The sequence below is a fragment of the Colletotrichum truncatum genome (assembly GCF_014235925.2).
Source record: "Colletotrichum truncatum strain CMES1059 chromosome Unknown Contig_0004, whole genome shotgun sequence".
Lineage (NCBI taxonomy): Eukaryota > Fungi > Ascomycota > Sordariomycetes > Glomerellales > Glomerellaceae > Colletotrichum > Colletotrichum truncatum.
The window spans coordinates 3,144,371-3,159,727 of record NW_027222401.1 but is presented as its reverse complement, the minus strand read 5'-3'; the positions used below and the strand labels follow the sequence as shown (position 1 = coordinate 3,159,727).

The following is a 15,357-nucleotide window of genomic DNA, read 5'->3' as shown; positions in this document are numbered from 1 at the left end:
GTGGCATGCATGCCATTGAACTGGGTAACTGTGTTGAGATCTGTGAAGACTTAGGGGTGGGACATGCATCTACTAGTCTTGAAGCGATAGCACTGAAGGGCAGCACAATCTTCAACTTGTGTTCTGGGAGATCGCGTTGAAATGGCACTCGCAATCAAACGATCGCCGTCATATGTTGGGGCCAAGTCTCTCTCGGTACGCTTCATACCACTGCCCACCTACATGAAATTGCCTTGCGATTTCAGGACCAGGAGCGTATGGGAAGTGGTTTGGTTGCCTCTGGTACAACAATTATGGGATTGGCTGTTAGACTTCAATGTTAGTACCGTGTTGGCTCCATTCCATGCGCAACCCTGCTTGCTGTTCGGGACGATTGAAATTCATGTATGTCACAATGCTCCCACCCTCGTTACGTTTCTTATCTCCTACGTTGTCACCTCAGTTGTGCTACAGGGAACTCTCACTGAGCACATCCGCAGCATGGTTCATCTCAAGCTGATAGGCACTCACCTATGCTCCTACGTTTGAGATCGAGGCTGCCATCTTCATATGTGGCGGTGCAATATGAAATGCGCCACATGCGCGCCACATTAGCATGTTTGCTGTCGCGCTCTGGCCAGACGGCCTAGTGTATATGCTCTTCCGAAACAAAAAACCACGTTGACGGTTGGATCGGACACCCTGGCCCCGTCATTCCGACCGGACGTTTGGAGACGGCATCAACGGCTTGCGTGTAATCCTCCCAACTACGTCGATATATCCACTTAGTCTAGGTCACGATAACAAACGCATCGCATCGCCTTGTACAACCACAGCAACTACTTTCCGCTGCCGTAGCCTCCCCTTGCCGTGCCCGGCGCGTTGTCGCATTGGGCCTGCCAATCTTCCACCCCTGACTACCTGTTCGCCCCATTTCCCAGTTTTTTGGTATCGCGACGACCGAACCTCAGTCTGCACAAAGGCGTCGACGAAGTCATACGTTCCAGTCGCCACCACCCGAATTCTTCGATTCAACCGACTATTTAGTGTATTGAAGACATCATGGCCGTTGCGTCGATACAGGATCGAACTGCCGAGTTCAAGTCGGTTCTCGCGCAAGCACAACGTCGGCAGGCTTCGAGTAAAGTCGGGGCTCAACGTCGATCTCTATTGAGTGATTCTCAAAAAGCTGCAGCCGATGGCGACTCGAGGCCTCGACGATCTGAATTCGCACGTCAGGCGGCACAGATTGGAAGGGGAATATCCGCCACGATGGGCAAGCTGGAGAAGTTGGCAACCTGTACGAATTTACTTGCTACCATCTCTACTAGGCATGCGCATCTTGACACTAACATTCCACTCTACAGTGGCGCGGCGCAGAACGCTGTTTGATGACCGGCCTGTCGAGATCAACGAGCTCACCTACATTATCAAGCAAGATCTGAGCTCCCTCAACCAGCAGATCGGTAACCTACAAGTTTTGACCCGTCAACAACATCCTAAGGCCGACCAAGAAGGCGAACACAACAAGAATGTTGTCTTTATGCTTCAGGGCAAGCTAACAGACGTGTCCGCCAACTTCAAGGATGTACTAGAAGAAAGGACGAAAAACATACAGGCCTCTAGGTCAAGAACAGACAACGTGCGGACATGGACTCAACAACCATGAGCAGATGTGCTAATGTAATTGCAGTTCATTTCCAGTGTCTCCCAGCATGCGCAGCCGCCTTTGCAGCAGTCGGCGTCGCCCCTTTATGGCACGCCGCAACGAGGAACTCCATCGCCAGGGGCCGATCTTCTGTCCTTGAACCCTCCTGGTGACCAGCAACTCCTTCTGATGGAGGAGGCACAGCCGCAAAATACGTATATTCAGGAAAGAGGCGCGGCAATAGAAAGCATTGAGTCAACGATTGCCGAACTCGGATCTGTAAGTTCCTGCCTGTTTACCGCTTTCTGCTCGACCGGTGTAGGCTCACAGAACGACCTAGATCTTTGGACAGCTGGCAACCATGGTATCGGAGCAAAGCGAAATGATTCAGCGCATTGATGCAAACACAGAAGACGTCGTTGACAACGTTCAAGGCGCGCAACGAGGTAAGGAACGGGACTAATTTCCATGAATGTTATTATACCTGATGACCGTTTTTAACCCGGAGTACAGAATTGCTCAAGTATTGGGGCCGTGTCTCCAGTAACAGGTGGCTGATTGCCGTATGTTGTCCCCAAGAAGCCATTCTGGTGGTAAAGTTGCTAACTCAAAGACTAGAAAATGTTTGGAGTACTCATGATCTTCTTTCTGTACGTTATCGGGGTCGCTGCAACGTCGGGATGTTTACTGATCAACAGGGCAGACTTTGGGTCCTTATTGCTGGCTGAGAAAGGAACGCCGGTGACGGTTCGGGGAGTTAATAAGATGAGAATGGGTGTTGGCACCTGTAATACCAGAGCGGATCGGGATACCACCAGCTGTACGATGATATTGGGACGATGGTGTGGCGCGGCGATAGAGCTTCTTCCTTGCATACCATTAGATCTATTAATCACGAAAGAGGTTAACTTCGGCGAAGAGTAGCGCGTGCATGCTTGGCCTGGCCTTGGGCTCCAAACTGTTGGTGGTGTACCTGTGTCAAGGCCGCCTGTGGAGGGCAGGTAGAAAGGTGGATTTTCTCTGTGCTGGGAGGAGGTACCATGTACATGTCAGTTTTTCTCACCTGCAGTTACGCTTAATCCACTCAGCTTGGCGCTGAGGAAACAGCCACTGTTGATCCCAAGCCGTTGCTGGAGCTCGGGCTTGATTCCGGAATCTTTTCCCGTACTTAATCGCCTAGCCAAACAGGGCTTGAGAAAAACGGCAACTGCCAACGAGGCCCGCCACGAATCGGCCGTCTCGAAACTTCAGCTTTCCCACCTGCCACCGTTCCCGTCTGCGCCCTTATTGTAAAGCAAAACCCAGCTAAATAGCGGGTCCCTATTTCCATGACTCGGCCCAACAATGCCCGAAACCTGTTCCGATAACCAAGGAATTCTCCATGAATGGAACTCTCATGACCCACCAAGGGCGAGGGGAGAGGGGAGGGTCCATACGCCAGACTGGTCAAACTGGGGAAACCCACACGAAAGACAGTTGCTGGAGTAGCTAAATCCGGTGGCGGTATCATCCTAGCCCGAGAGTGACACACAAATCGCGGGCTGTTACCTGAGAGGATGTAGAAGAGGAGGAGGGGCGGGAGGAGAGAGGGCGATTCACGCGAGAGTCCCGAAGATTGTCGAGCATTTACCCGGCTGTGGCCAGGACCGCAATTCATGACAACCCTGATAGCATTTCACTCTCATTTTTCGGGTGCTGTTGACATATATACCGAGAGCACACACCCATTCACGACGTTTTACGAGTGACGTCTCATTTCACCCCTAACTTTAACCCGAGTGTTTTCTCATATTTTATGCGCAGTGCTTTGCTCTCTTGGAATAGAACATTCACTCTTAAATTACCCCGCCCCCGCCTTTCCATCCAGGAACGTCCGCGACATCTTCGATACCCAAACCGCATTTTCTTCGTTTCTACTAGACTCTCAATCATGCCTTCGCAGACTTTCAAGTTGAACTCGGGATACGACATCCCCGCCGTTGCACTCGGTAAGAAGAGCATTTTTGGGCTGTTTTCCTCTTTGGCCGCACAACTAACCACCATCCCAAGGCACCTGGCAGTCTGCCCCCGGCCAAGTCCAGGAAGCCGTCTCCTATGCCCTGAAGATCGGCTACAAGGCTATTGATGGCGCCTACTGTTACGCCAACGAGGACGAAGTTGGCCAGGGTCTTAAGGAGGCCTTTGCCAATGGCGTTAAGCGCGAAGACATTTTCGTTGTCACCAAGCTTTGGGCTACCTACACAACCAGCGATGAGAGAGTAAAGCTGGGTCTTGAAAAGAGCTTGAAGAGCCTGGGCCTTGACTATGTTGACCTATTCCTTGTCGTATGCTCCGCCCTTTTGATGACAATGTGAGATTTTCGATGCTAATGAGGAGAATAGCACTGGCCTGTTGCCATGAACCCCGAGGGTACGTTGGTTCACTCAAAAAATCCATCTAGCAAGCCCCATACACCTGTGCAATTGGGCCAGAACTCGTGATGGATTGACTGACCGAACAATCTACAGGCAACCACGACAGATTCCCTACTAAGCCCGACGGCAGCCGTGACATCCTCCACAGCCACTCCCATGTTGATACCTGGAAGTCTATGGAGAAGCTCCTAGACACTGGCAAGGTCCGGTCCATTGGTGTTTGCAACGTGAGTTCGCCTTTCAGTCTCCGCATCATAGAAATCAGACAAGCCTGTCGAGCATACACACGAATTACTAACAACCTGATGCAGTACAGCAAGAGATATCTCGAGGAGCTCCTCCCCCAGGCCAAGGTCGTTCCCGCCGTCAACCAGATCGAGAACCACCCCAGTCTGCCTCAGCAGGAGATTGTCGACTTCTGCAAGGAGAAGGGCATTCACATCATGGCCTACAGCCCACTCGGCTCTACTGGTGGCCCCCTCCTGAGCGCCGCCCCCGTTGTCAAGATTGCCGAGAAGCGGGGTGTCACGGCCTCCACCGTGCTCCTCAGCTACCACGGTGCGTCCACGCTCTTTATGTCACATTACTTATTCCCTCAGCCTGTTTGGTCACTAACGTATTGTGCTACTCTTCTAGTCGCTCGTGGCAGCACCGTCATTGCCAAGTCCGTTACCGCCGAGCGCATCAAGGCCAACCTCGACATTGTCGACTTGGATGATGAGGACCTTAAGGAGCTCCGCGCCTACTCAGACGACCTGACGGCTAAGAAGGAGCTGAAGCGTTACGTCTACCCTCCGTTCGGCATTGACTTCGGGTTCCCCGACAAGTCTTAACTCATGAATGAATACTAGATATAGAGGAAAGAAATAAAATAAATATGTTGTGAACACCAGATGTATGCGTTTCAGGTGATTGAATTGCTGAAATCTTGGAGTTTTCAGATCTTGTCCTTTTTTTCAGTTTGGACCATGTCTAATTGTTTAATGCTGGCATTCAAAACGGGCGGCATATCCTACGTCCACATGTAAACTGGGAGGAGCAAAAGGCGGAGTTGACACATGTATGATCTCCTTAGCAGAAGAGTAGGACGTGACGAGTAGACTTCAAAAGATTGCATTATTTTCTTGTTCTAAGTGGAGGTATCTACAAGAACTTTCAAAACCAGGTTCCCGCTCTCGTCCTTCACCTTAGCCGCCATTTCAAACGCATCCTTGATCGTACCCAGTCCTTTGTAACGGTGCGTGAAAAGCTTCTCCAGCGCCGGGAGCCCCTTGGGCTTCGTCGCAATAAGGTTAATCGCTTTGGGATACGTGTTGGCGTAGCGGAAGACACCGACAAAATCGACTTCGCGCAAAGCCGCTGCAGAGATGGGAAGAGTCTGGATCGGAGTACCCATGCCAATGATGAGGATCTTTCCGCCAGGCCGAGTGGCCTAAAATTCCCAGTTAGCACCAGATGAGAGGATTTAGAAAGTCTGTACTTACGTATATGGAAGTTTGCATGCATGTCTCAACACCTGTGCACTCGTAGGTCGCGTTCACTTCACCAACCTCCTCCCCATCAACCTTGGCGAGCTTGACCTGCTCTGCTACATCTTTGGCATAGGCTAGCTTGTCCTCAATCGTTTGGGGGCGCAGCGCGGGGACCACGACACCAGCATCAGCGAAGCCGTTATCAAGGGCAAACTTAACACGGTCCTCCTGAATGTCGGCAATGACAACTTTTTGTTGATCAGCTTTGCTGACAGCAGCACACAGCAGACCAACGGCGCCGGCGCCGAAAACAAGTACGGTTGAGCCGCTGGGGACGTTTCCACGGTCCCTGGCGTGCATAGCAACGGAAAGAGGTTCGGCAAGGGCACCAAACTCTAGGGAGACATCTTGCGGCAGCCTGCACAGCACTGGTGTTAGCCGGTACACAAAGTGAGAGGTTCTGGCGTCTTACTTGTGGCACCACTTCGCCGGGTGATTGACCAGTTCTTGGAGAGTTCCCTGAGCATGAGGGAAAGCTTTTGCGGAGCTTCTGAACTTCATGCCTTTACAGATGTTATACCGGCCGGCGGCGCAGAGCTCGCAGGCCTCACAGGGCTGCCCTACCTCGAGGGCAACGTGGTCTCCCACTGCAAGGTTTGTGACGTCGGACGAGATAGCAGTAACAATTCCACTGGATTCGTGACCCAAAGTAAGCGGTTCCCTCACAAGAATGTCTCCATTGCGGAAATGGTTGTAGTAGTGCAGGTCGGAACCGCACAGTCCCGTGGCTTTGACGGCAACCTGGACTTCACCAGGAGCAAGAGCAGGTAAAGACCTCTCTTCCTACGCCAATTAGATTTACATCATAACCCAAAGCCGAGAATCGGAGACTAACAATCTTGAGGTCCCTCGCGCCATGTAGGACGGAGGTTTGAACTTGAACGCTTGACATTGCGAGTGAACTTGTATGTGACGACGACGGTATCGGTATAATGACTGGATACAGACAGTGGAGGTGATTCTACACAAGAAAAAGGATCCCAATAATGTCGCGATTATATGGAGGCGGTTTTGATGTCTTCCCAAAGAGTGAGAAGTGAGTGGGTAGTGGGGAAGAGAGGACAAATATCGAGATTTCTTGGTTGGAAAGCCGAGGTGATGTAGGAAATTTGGGAGACAGTTACAGGTCCGATGTCGACGGGTCGGATAACACGATGGGCCAGGACCGACACGGCACTAAGGGGGATTGGATGTCAACACGATGGGCGGAGTGTTACGCGGAAATGCGGGTTAGTGTGGAAGGAATGGGGATTCTATTCGATGCTTGGTGGGGGACGAAGCCAAGGGTAACGGGATTCTCACGCCGAATTGTTAGGAAAGTTGAACAGAAATGCCCCGGCCTCGCTAGGTTGGAAATGCCTGGACGCTGGAACTATTTACGAGCTTTCAAAGCAAGAGAGAGTACAGAATCGGTCCTAGGTACCTAGTACAAAGCCATGGCTACGTATGAGCGCATACATGGATGTCCGTATGAAGTTGTCAACATGTGGAACTTGAATGACCAATTGAACATTTTGATCAGCAACTCGGGGTTCTGTCCGGAAGCTAGGCGGAAGCTAGGCGAGGTTTTGGCTACGAGGAACATCGTAGGCGGTGATGGATGGAGGGGTAAAAGATACATCCGTTAGGCTGTCTCATGCATTTGCTTCAAAGACGGGAAAGGAGGGGGAGGGGTAAGTAGCGTGGAGGTAGTTGCCTTCGATGGGAGTCTCGTGGGTTCTGACCCCCATCCGTTCCAGGCAATGACCCCCGAAGCTTCAGGCGGCGTCGCTCTACCTGGAGAAAATGGCCGCTCAGACCAAAGAGGGCAATTTTGTCCTGTAATAGGACGGCCGTGGGTGAAATTGCTTGGCGAGCCATGCCCTGGGTTAGCAAAAGGGGGAAGAACACCGTAAATGATTGTGAAAAACCAATCAATGTTGATGGCTTTATGACTCTGAAAAATTCTTTGCCTAGATTGGTCAGATAATGTTGAGATTTGTATGGGAGATAATACGGATCATGGCCAAAATTTCATACTGAACCCTCTGTGCCTTTCTTCTCCTAATTCGGCCCCCCCCATCTTCCCTTTTCCAAGCTCCGATATGCGGGGGCAGCGCGTCAGACAACCTCACTACCCATTGCTTAGGTGGGGGGCGCGTGGGCCAGGTCAATGAGGATCTAGTATAGCAGAACAGAAGGATAAAATCCCACCGGAGCGAGCCGAGTCATCAGGTCATGGGTTTGAGGAGGTTGTCTGTTCTAATTGCCTGGCCTTACTCCAAATCGCGCTCGTAACACATAGTAACCAACTCCAAAACAAGAGGGAAGAGGCACCTCGAAGACCGCTCACGTAGCTGGACATGGGGAAATCGACGTCAGAAAGGGGTTGGAGATGAGCGAATCCCTGCAGCTGAGGGGTAGCGGCAGGTACAGTGTACACACCTCACGAAGCAAGGAGCCAGCCCAACCTTCACAAACAAGCCCTGCCCCGCACGCCTTCCGTTTGAATCGTGAGACTACCCCGCCGCCATCGCCGCGAATTGCCCCGCGGGTTATGGTCGCCGCCTATAGCCGATTCTGCTTGTGTCTACTAATCCGTCACTCCCAACGTAAACCTGGATTGAATGTCGTGCGAATCCGTACGGACAGGGAAAAACGACTTGTTCTAACCGGAGATGGCTCGGTAAGGCAAGAATAGCCCAGCGCAGCCAGAACAGCTTACTTCAATCGAAGGTTGGGAAAGATTGGGTTTCTAGCTTGGAGCGCAGTGTCCATGCAGACTTTTTAACTCGGACAGTTTTCACAGGCTCACACGCAACCTGTCAAAAGTGTTGCCCGACTCGGATCCTATACGGAGCTTGTCCAATAAAGTCTCTTCTGTCTCGTGATTTTCCCACCAAGGTCCCGCGCAGAACGTCCCTCCACTCAAATACCGGCTCGTCGCAAACGTACTACCACATTGTGTGACTTGTTTTACTGTCTCCCTACCTTTCTGTCTCTCTTTCTACTCCTCTCAAATATCCCCAGGATCTTCACCATGGCCTCACCATTCTTCTCCCTCGAGGGTCAGACCGCTCTTGTAACAGGTGGTACGCGCGGAATCGGCGCCGCTGTAGCCATTGGACTCGCCGAGGCCGGAGCTGACGTCTTGCTGGTCCAGCGCGACGAGTCCAACACATCTACTAGGGAAGCTATTCTGAAGCTGGGTCGCAAGTCCCAGATCTACACAGCCGACCTAGGCTCCCAAGAGAGCGTCGCTGCCCTGGTACCCAAGGTGCTCAAAGATGGCCACCAGATCCGCATTCTCGTCAATTGCGCCGGTATCCAGAAGCGCCACCCATGCGAGAAGTTCCCCGATGACGATTTCAACGCTGTTAGTGAAATCTTTTGTGGTGCCCAGCCTATTGAGTATCTTCAAACTGACCGAACTCGGGGATACAGGTCATCCAAGTTAACCTCAACTCTGTCTTCACCCTGACACGTGATGTTGGCGCCCATATGCTTACTCTCGAGCCTTCGCCGATCACTGGCCGTAAGGGCAGTGTCATTAATTACGCCTCTCTGCTGTCCTTCCAAGGTGGCTTTACTGTTCCGGCCTATGCTGCCTCCAAGGGCGCTGTTGCTCAACTGACCAAGAGCTTTGCCAACGAGTGGACATCTAAGGGCATTACCGTCAACGCCATCGCTCCTGGCTATATCGAGACCGAGATGAACACAGCCCTACTGAATGATAAGGAGAGACTCGCTAGCATTAGTGCCAGAATTCCTGCAGGTCGCTGGGGCACTCCCGATGACTTCAAGGGTACCTCGGTGTATCTGGCTAGTAAGTCAAGTGGCTATGTTAGTGGTCACGTCTTGGTCGTTGACGGTGGCTGGATGGGTCGGTAGAAGGTTCGGTGTTGTTCGAGAAGAAACCCCCCCAGAAAGCAGAGAAAAAAGAGTCAAAAACACACAAACACCCAGACGTGTATACACTTATACAATTATTGCATCGATGCTGTTGGCAACTGTCAAGTGTATGACCGTTTTCTCTGGCTTGATCTAGATTCATGATTATTACTACTATCGCTTAGATCCGATTATCATCGACAGCTCAAATCTTGCTTGTCATGACACTTTCCATCCAAGGATACACTGACGCATTAGCCATAGGGTATCCCATGTGCAATGCCCCCGAAAAGAATCTTGCCTCCTTGGGGGTGCCATACTCGAACAGCATCATCGAGTCTTCGATGGGCATCAAGCCGTCCAGAGTACCCTGAGGTGGTTAGTTGGAGTCGTTTTCTCGCCGGGAATTTCGGTCTTTTCACGTACATTGATCAACAGTAATCGAGTAGACGGCTTTTCGATGATACCAGTCTCAAGAAGGGAGAACTTCTTTTGCACCCCCGCCTTGTACTCGGCAACCGACTTGTAGCCATGCTTCATAGCCATCGCGGGAGTCAGACTTTTCGGTTGTCAGCGAATGTGCATCATGACGGATAAGGTTAGACTTTGCTCACAGGAACGGGTACTCATGTCCGTCGGCCTTCTCTAGCCACTCAGAGTCAAAGAAGTAATGGCAGCCGGCTCCTTGTGCAATCGAGCCGATTAGTCGGTCTTTGTGAGTGTGCGCTATGCGGATAGCGTAGTAACCACCAGAGCTGAGGCCCCAAACAATGACCCTTTCCATGTTGAACCGGCCGTCAGCAGCCATCCAGTCGAGAACGCTGCTCCACAGGCGGTCGGGGCTATCCGGATCGGCCGAGTCAGCGGGACAGTCTGCAGTTCCGGGAATTTCTACAATGACGCTTCCCCATCCGCGAGCTAGGAACTCATTGGAGCGAACCGTATTATCGGGGCGATATCCATCAAGGCCTGTCATCAATATGACAACCGGGCTAGGATTGCTCTTGGATGAGCCATGAGGAACTCTCACGTAGGCCGGAATAGTCTTACGGTCTTCGCCCTTGGCGTGGACATGAGGGATAGGCACGTCATTGATAGGACAGTCCCACGACTGGGCCGCCTTTATGTAAACCTCCTTCTGCAATTCCCATGCTTTCCACTTCACGGGGCAGCTGACCTCGGGATACGCTGTGATGTACGGAAATCGGGCAATGCGGTAAACAGTGCACGCCCGGAGGTACAAGTCACTGGCCTCGTCCTTCTTGCCCGCGGCGGCCGCCTTGTCGCCATAGGCAGTCAATGCCTCGGCAATGGGAAAGAAAGCCTCGGTGTATGCAGTCGAGGTTCCGTCATTGATGTTGTTCTAGATGCGCGTCAGACACTGCAGGACCATGGAATGAGTTGGGCATACCTTGATGAGGTGGTCAAAAATTGGCTCAAAGTCCTCGTACTGGCCATCATGAAAAGGATAAACGCTCTTGGTGCACTGTAGTCCATTTAGTCCATGTGGAGGGGTTTAGTCAAGGGATTTACTGGGCGTACGGGAAACTTCCACTTGGTCTCCCACAGAGCCTTGATGCCTTGGTGGTGCGGCATTGTTCTCTCGAAAGCCTCGGCACCCATCACCCATTGCCTCTTACCATCATGCTCGGGGATCTTATGTGGCGACATGATGGGAACTTAAGAGATGACACGAACGGTTTTCTGCTTTGTGAATAAGGGTGGACGGCCTCTGGTGACGAAGATTGGTTTCACTTTGTTGCTCTGGCGACGTACTACCTCACGAGTGGGCGATCTGTTGATGATTCTACAAGATGTAAGCGAACATACGCATCCAGGTTGTTTCGATCCTCATCTTCGCCCGTGGGAGAAGAGCTCTTGTTGGAGAGACTTACTCTGACTGGAGTGAAGCAATTCGCACGCGAGCGATAGCACTATGAAGGTCTTCAATCATGGCGGAAAACAAATGAAACAAAACTGGCGCAAGGAGCTAATTTATATAGACAGCGTCGATCTGCAGTCGCGTTTTCGGGCCCAATGAACGCGCGCTCGGAGGTTAAGCGGCGGGTTTACAGGCTTGATATAGTTCGGTGGTGGCTTCTCGGACTCTAGTGGTTGGGGATTTCCGTTGTCCGACTGTGAGACGAAAAAGGGGGACGTGGAGGTCGGCGCGCGTCTTATACGAAGTGACGGACAGCGCCTTGATCAGGATCAGTCCCGTCAGCCAGTTGCGACGAGCGGCGCTCTGGCCATGCATGAGACGATCCGTGAGGCGCTTTCAATCCTGACTCTGACAAGTCTCCTACGCCATTGGAATATGGTACGAAGGGTTTCTTAAGGTACAGGATGGGGAAGGGGAGCTCCGGAGCGGAGCGGGAGATCTGCATGGGCAGCGGAGAAAGACCGGATTCATATAAAATGTTTTCTTGAAAGGATTGAGGCTTGGTCATGTGTTTTTTTTCCCCCTTCCCCGACGGGTTTCTGGGCTTTACATATTTTGACTGTAGCCCCGGGTTCAGGTGTGTGGATAAACAAGGCCTGTAGTTGAGACGAGAATAACCTACTAGAGTAGATCATAGTGCTTGATGGGGAAGTCGAGTAAGTGCGCCTGTGAACGAATTGGTCCGATTCATGGCATGTGAAACGCGGGGCAAAGGGCTCCTCTACAATCCGCGCTTCAATGGTGGAAACCCGGACGGGCTGTCACAGGCACAATGACTAGCCCCTTGTATGTTCTTCGGGGCACACTCAGGCAATACCTTGGCAACGCCTTGAAAGGGTGCAAAACTGTGTAAAACTGTCATGCGATATCATCCACTTAGCGTCAAGCTGGAATTGGTGGTAAGCTAACCGCAGCCAAAATGAGACGAAGTAAGACGCCCGAGCCAGCTCGTTGTCATAGTTGACCAGTTGGTCTCGCGTTTTCGAATGGAATACAAAGCGAAACATAGGAATGGCAAGAATCATTAAAATGTTAGAACAGAAGGAATGAGAATAATGGCGAAAAGAGGCATATCGAAAATTGCAAGGATGGCAAGATAGACGCCGAATAATGCCCCAGGGGAAGAGGGGAAGAGGCTGGCGATCAAGATGCCCTTAGAAGATTGATTGACAAAGCGTCAGTGGCAGCACCTGAACGTAAAGCCAGAACGCAGCGATTAAAACACGGCAGCAATACCGAACGGAAGTACGATCGAGCGGCTGCGTAGTAAATTCGGCTGACACAGACCGTGTACACTGGCACCCTATTTCGGCGATGGATCAAGCAGTTCCCAGCCACTGCTGATGCAAGAAAAAGATAAGCAGATAATGCGAGCGGCAAGGTAGGGTTGATGCGGCTCTATTATTCATCGGTTCTCATTTCTTAGTCTCGCCAACATCCGGCTCGGTGCTTGTCGACTCTTGAATTTCAAAACTTCAAAGCTTCAGTTCTGCCGATACCCAACATCAGCTGTCCATGATTTAATCCAGGCTGGCCAAGTAATGGACTTGAGCCTGACAGCGTCCGCGAGTCGAGTCGAACTGGTGCAACGCAACGTATTACGGCATAACGCGTAAACGGCATTCAAAAACTGGAAAAACCAGACTACTGGGTCTTACTCTTATCTCCCTCATAGTAGTGCGCCATCTCCAGGCCGGCTCTCCTGAAGCCGCACTTGACATAGAAGCCCTCATTGGCCTCGCTACAGTCAAGGATGCTCTTATAACATCCCACCTTCTCGGCAATAAAGTCGAGAGCCTGGATGATTCGCAGACCCAGCTTCTTACCCTGTTGGTCCTTCGCAACAGCAATGTCCTCAATGTGACCGACCAGACCAAGGCTGTGGATACTGCATTAAGGGGAAATGACCAGTCAGCATGACTCTCTGGCGGCTTATTCAAGGCTGCGGCTGAAGATGGTAATCATAACCTACAATTTGCGCTCAACAATCAAGGCACCGGTTCCGACGACGGTTTTCCTGCTCGTATCCTCAATGACAAGGATGTAGTATCCATCATTGTTAGACAGCCAATTATAGCGCTCGGCAAATTGCGGTTCGCTGATCTCGCCGACGGTAGTAAGGACACGTAGGCAGTCGAGGAAGCCAGCCTTGTAGTCAGACAGCCGAAGAGCACGAACTACGTAGCCTTCGGGGAGTGAGGAGGCGACAGCGGGAGAGATGAGGTTGTCGGAGAAAAGACCCGTTTCCGCCATTTCGATTGCGAAGGGAGATTCGGCGTGAATGGCGAGGAGAATGTTGCTTTTTGGAGAGGAAGACGGGCCAGATCAAAATCGAGGTTTACGCGATGCAAGTCGAGCGCTGGCTAGAATATTACTGGGTCAATTGATGAGGTTAATGCTTGTCGTTGGGCGTAGGAAGGTTGACGCAGAGAACGCGTCGTTAGGTCGGATTGCAAGAAGTTCGAAGCGGTAAAGGGAGGTGAAAGCCAGCAGAAGAGAAGGAGATGGTGACTCAGGGAGAGAAAATGAGCAGAGCGGAGGGGGTGATGTTGTGGTGGTTGTTGACGCGATGTTTGCAGACTCGTTCCCTTTCCGTCAGACTGGGCGACGTCCACTATTCCTATCTCACCACACGTTCCGCCGTGCAGCAATGGCCCCTTTAACCACCGTGGTGGGGGTTTGCATTGCAGATCTACCATGGAAGCGAGACAGCCCATCAGCGACAAGAACGCTGGGCCCTTGTGCCTGAATTGGTGCTTCACTGCCCCCCTGGTCCCCCATGTCTACTCCGCTCTCATAAGCCCTTATCTATCGTCATCACGTATCCGTTAAGTCGTCGGCGGAGGAGCTATTCACACCCAAGACATCGTATTCAAGACTTGTGGACAAGTTGGTGAATCGAGCCCGTGTTTCGATTGCGCCCCCCACTCTTCAATTCGCCCTGCCTCTTATGGAGCCGTCGAAGAAGATAAATGTTCCGCTTCAGTCACGATCCCTATCGCCGCCGTAGGACTGACTGCCTGCAAATGCAAGGTGCCACTTCAAGATAGAATTGGGGCTGGAGCTGGAGCTGGAGCTGGAGCTCTCTGTGGTCATTCAGTTCAGCCTCAGCATGTTGAGGATACGGGGGTTCTCATTGGCTGCAAGGAACCAGCTGCCCCCTAAACTCTAGCTAGAGGTGAGAGCCCCCCTCAGTCTTTCTCTCCACACGGGATGATCTTAGGCGGCTTGGTCTGCGCTTTCTATTCATAGCACACATCCCTTACTGGATCTCAGCCATCCGAGTCCAATCAGGGCAATGAAGACCCGCCTCCTACCAGGAGAAGGAGTTCCATGGGTTAATCGTAGGGTGGAAATAAGTAAGAGTGAGAAACGTTAAAATACTTGGAAGATGCAATGCAAAAACTGCATACTTTGTCCTTGACTGCTTATCATCTTTGAGGAAGTCATCCACAACGGCAACAGATGCGGAAAGCCTACTGGAAAACACTGTGAGACATTGTAAAATAGGACCAGGTAAGGCAAGGCAGCCAAGCGTCGCCCATCCTGCCCTCCTCTCTTCGCCTAGTAAAGATTTGTGGCATGGGTTGGAAACGACAGGAAGATGTACTAATAAAAGGGGAAACCTAAATTCGTCTGTGCCGGCAATAGAGAAGTAAGCAAGCTACTTCAGATTGGTGCAGTTGCGGCATTTTACTTGTACGGAATACCACAGCTTCGGGTTTGTAAGGGTAGTGTGCTTCAGTAGCGAGCGCCCGTTGTTTGTCCTGTGTTCACTTCAAGGACCTGTATGATAGAGCCATGCGCCCCAAGAATGTGGCGGTATGCTGCAACATCAAATGACCGCAAATGACGACTTGCACTGGCTAGGCTTTTCTTGCAAGCATGGAGCGCCACACACCCTCCTGTTCGAATGAAAGCTGGTCTCACTAAAAAGATAAGGCGCTGCCTGGCTCTCCGGCGTGCCTTTGA

The 15,357-nt window shown here is 51.6% G+C and overlaps 6 protein-coding genes across 6 annotated transcripts; 3 read left to right on the top strand and 3 right to left on the bottom strand.

The window, feature by feature from the left end:
• Window positions 1–1,041: 1,041 nt before the first annotated feature.
• CTRU02_207607 (syntaxin 5 (SNARE domain-containing protein)) lies at window positions 1,042–2,355 on the top strand (the record flags this gene model as incomplete). The annotated part of the gene is made up of 7 exons (XM_070204926.1): window positions 1,042–1,279; window positions 1,347–1,567; window positions 1,673–1,906; window positions 1,968–2,073; window positions 2,141–2,190; window positions 2,246–2,277; window positions 2,331–2,355. 7 exons carry the CDS (start codon window positions 1,042–1,044, stop codon window positions 2,353–2,355), a joined length of 906 nt encoding a protein of 301 aa, XP_070061459.1.
• A 1,067-nt stretch (window positions 2,356–3,422) lies between these two features.
• CTRU02_207606 (aldo/keto reductase) lies at window positions 3,423–4,874 on the top strand (the record flags this gene model as incomplete). Its single annotated transcript, XM_036727533.1, has 6 exons — window positions 3,423–3,615; window positions 3,677–3,951; window positions 4,009–4,036; window positions 4,135–4,268; window positions 4,353–4,599; window positions 4,678–4,874. The coding sequence occupies 6 exons, from the start codon at window positions 3,423–3,425 to the stop codon at window positions 4,872–4,874; spliced, it is 1,074 nt and encodes a 357-aa protein (XP_036580899.1).
• Window positions 4,875–5,170: 296 nt separating this feature from the next.
• On the bottom strand, window positions 5,171–6,465 carry CTRU02_207605 (sorbitol dehydrogenase; the record flags this gene model as incomplete). Its single annotated transcript, XM_036727534.1, has 4 exons — window positions 5,171–5,473; window positions 5,526–5,952; window positions 5,986–6,356; window positions 6,409–6,465. The coding sequence occupies 4 exons, from the start codon at window positions 6,463–6,465 to the stop codon at window positions 5,171–5,173; spliced, it is 1,158 nt and encodes a 385-aa protein (XP_036580900.1).
• A 2,127-nt stretch (window positions 6,466–8,592) lies between these two features.
• On the top strand, window positions 8,593–9,443 carry CTRU02_207604 (2-deoxy-d-gluconate 3-dehydrogenase; the record flags this gene model as incomplete). Its single annotated transcript, XM_036727536.1, has 2 exons — window positions 8,593–8,947; window positions 8,989–9,443. The coding sequence occupies 2 exons, from the start codon at window positions 8,593–8,595 to the stop codon at window positions 9,441–9,443; spliced, it is 810 nt and encodes a 269-aa protein (XP_036580901.1).
• Window positions 9,444–9,648: 205 nt separating this feature from the next.
• Window positions 9,649–11,397, bottom strand: CTRU02_207603 (pigment biosynthesis protein ayg1; the record flags this gene model as incomplete). The annotated part of the gene is made up of 7 exons (XM_036727535.2): window positions 9,649–9,813; window positions 9,870–10,002; window positions 10,058–10,806; window positions 10,855–10,929; window positions 10,986–11,122; window positions 11,228–11,250; window positions 11,339–11,397. The coding sequence occupies 7 exons, from the start codon at window positions 11,395–11,397 to the stop codon at window positions 9,649–9,651; spliced, it is 1,341 nt and encodes a 446-aa protein (XP_036580902.2).
• A 1,632-nt stretch (window positions 11,398–13,029) lies between these two features.
• CTRU02_207602 (glucosamine 6-phosphate n-acetyltransferase) lies at window positions 13,030–13,638 on the bottom strand (the record flags this gene model as incomplete). Its single annotated transcript, XM_036727537.1, has 2 exons — window positions 13,030–13,273; window positions 13,358–13,638. The coding sequence occupies 2 exons, from the start codon at window positions 13,636–13,638 to the stop codon at window positions 13,030–13,032; spliced, it is 525 nt and encodes a 174-aa protein (XP_036580903.1).
• Window positions 13,639–15,357: the final 1,719 nt, after the last annotated feature.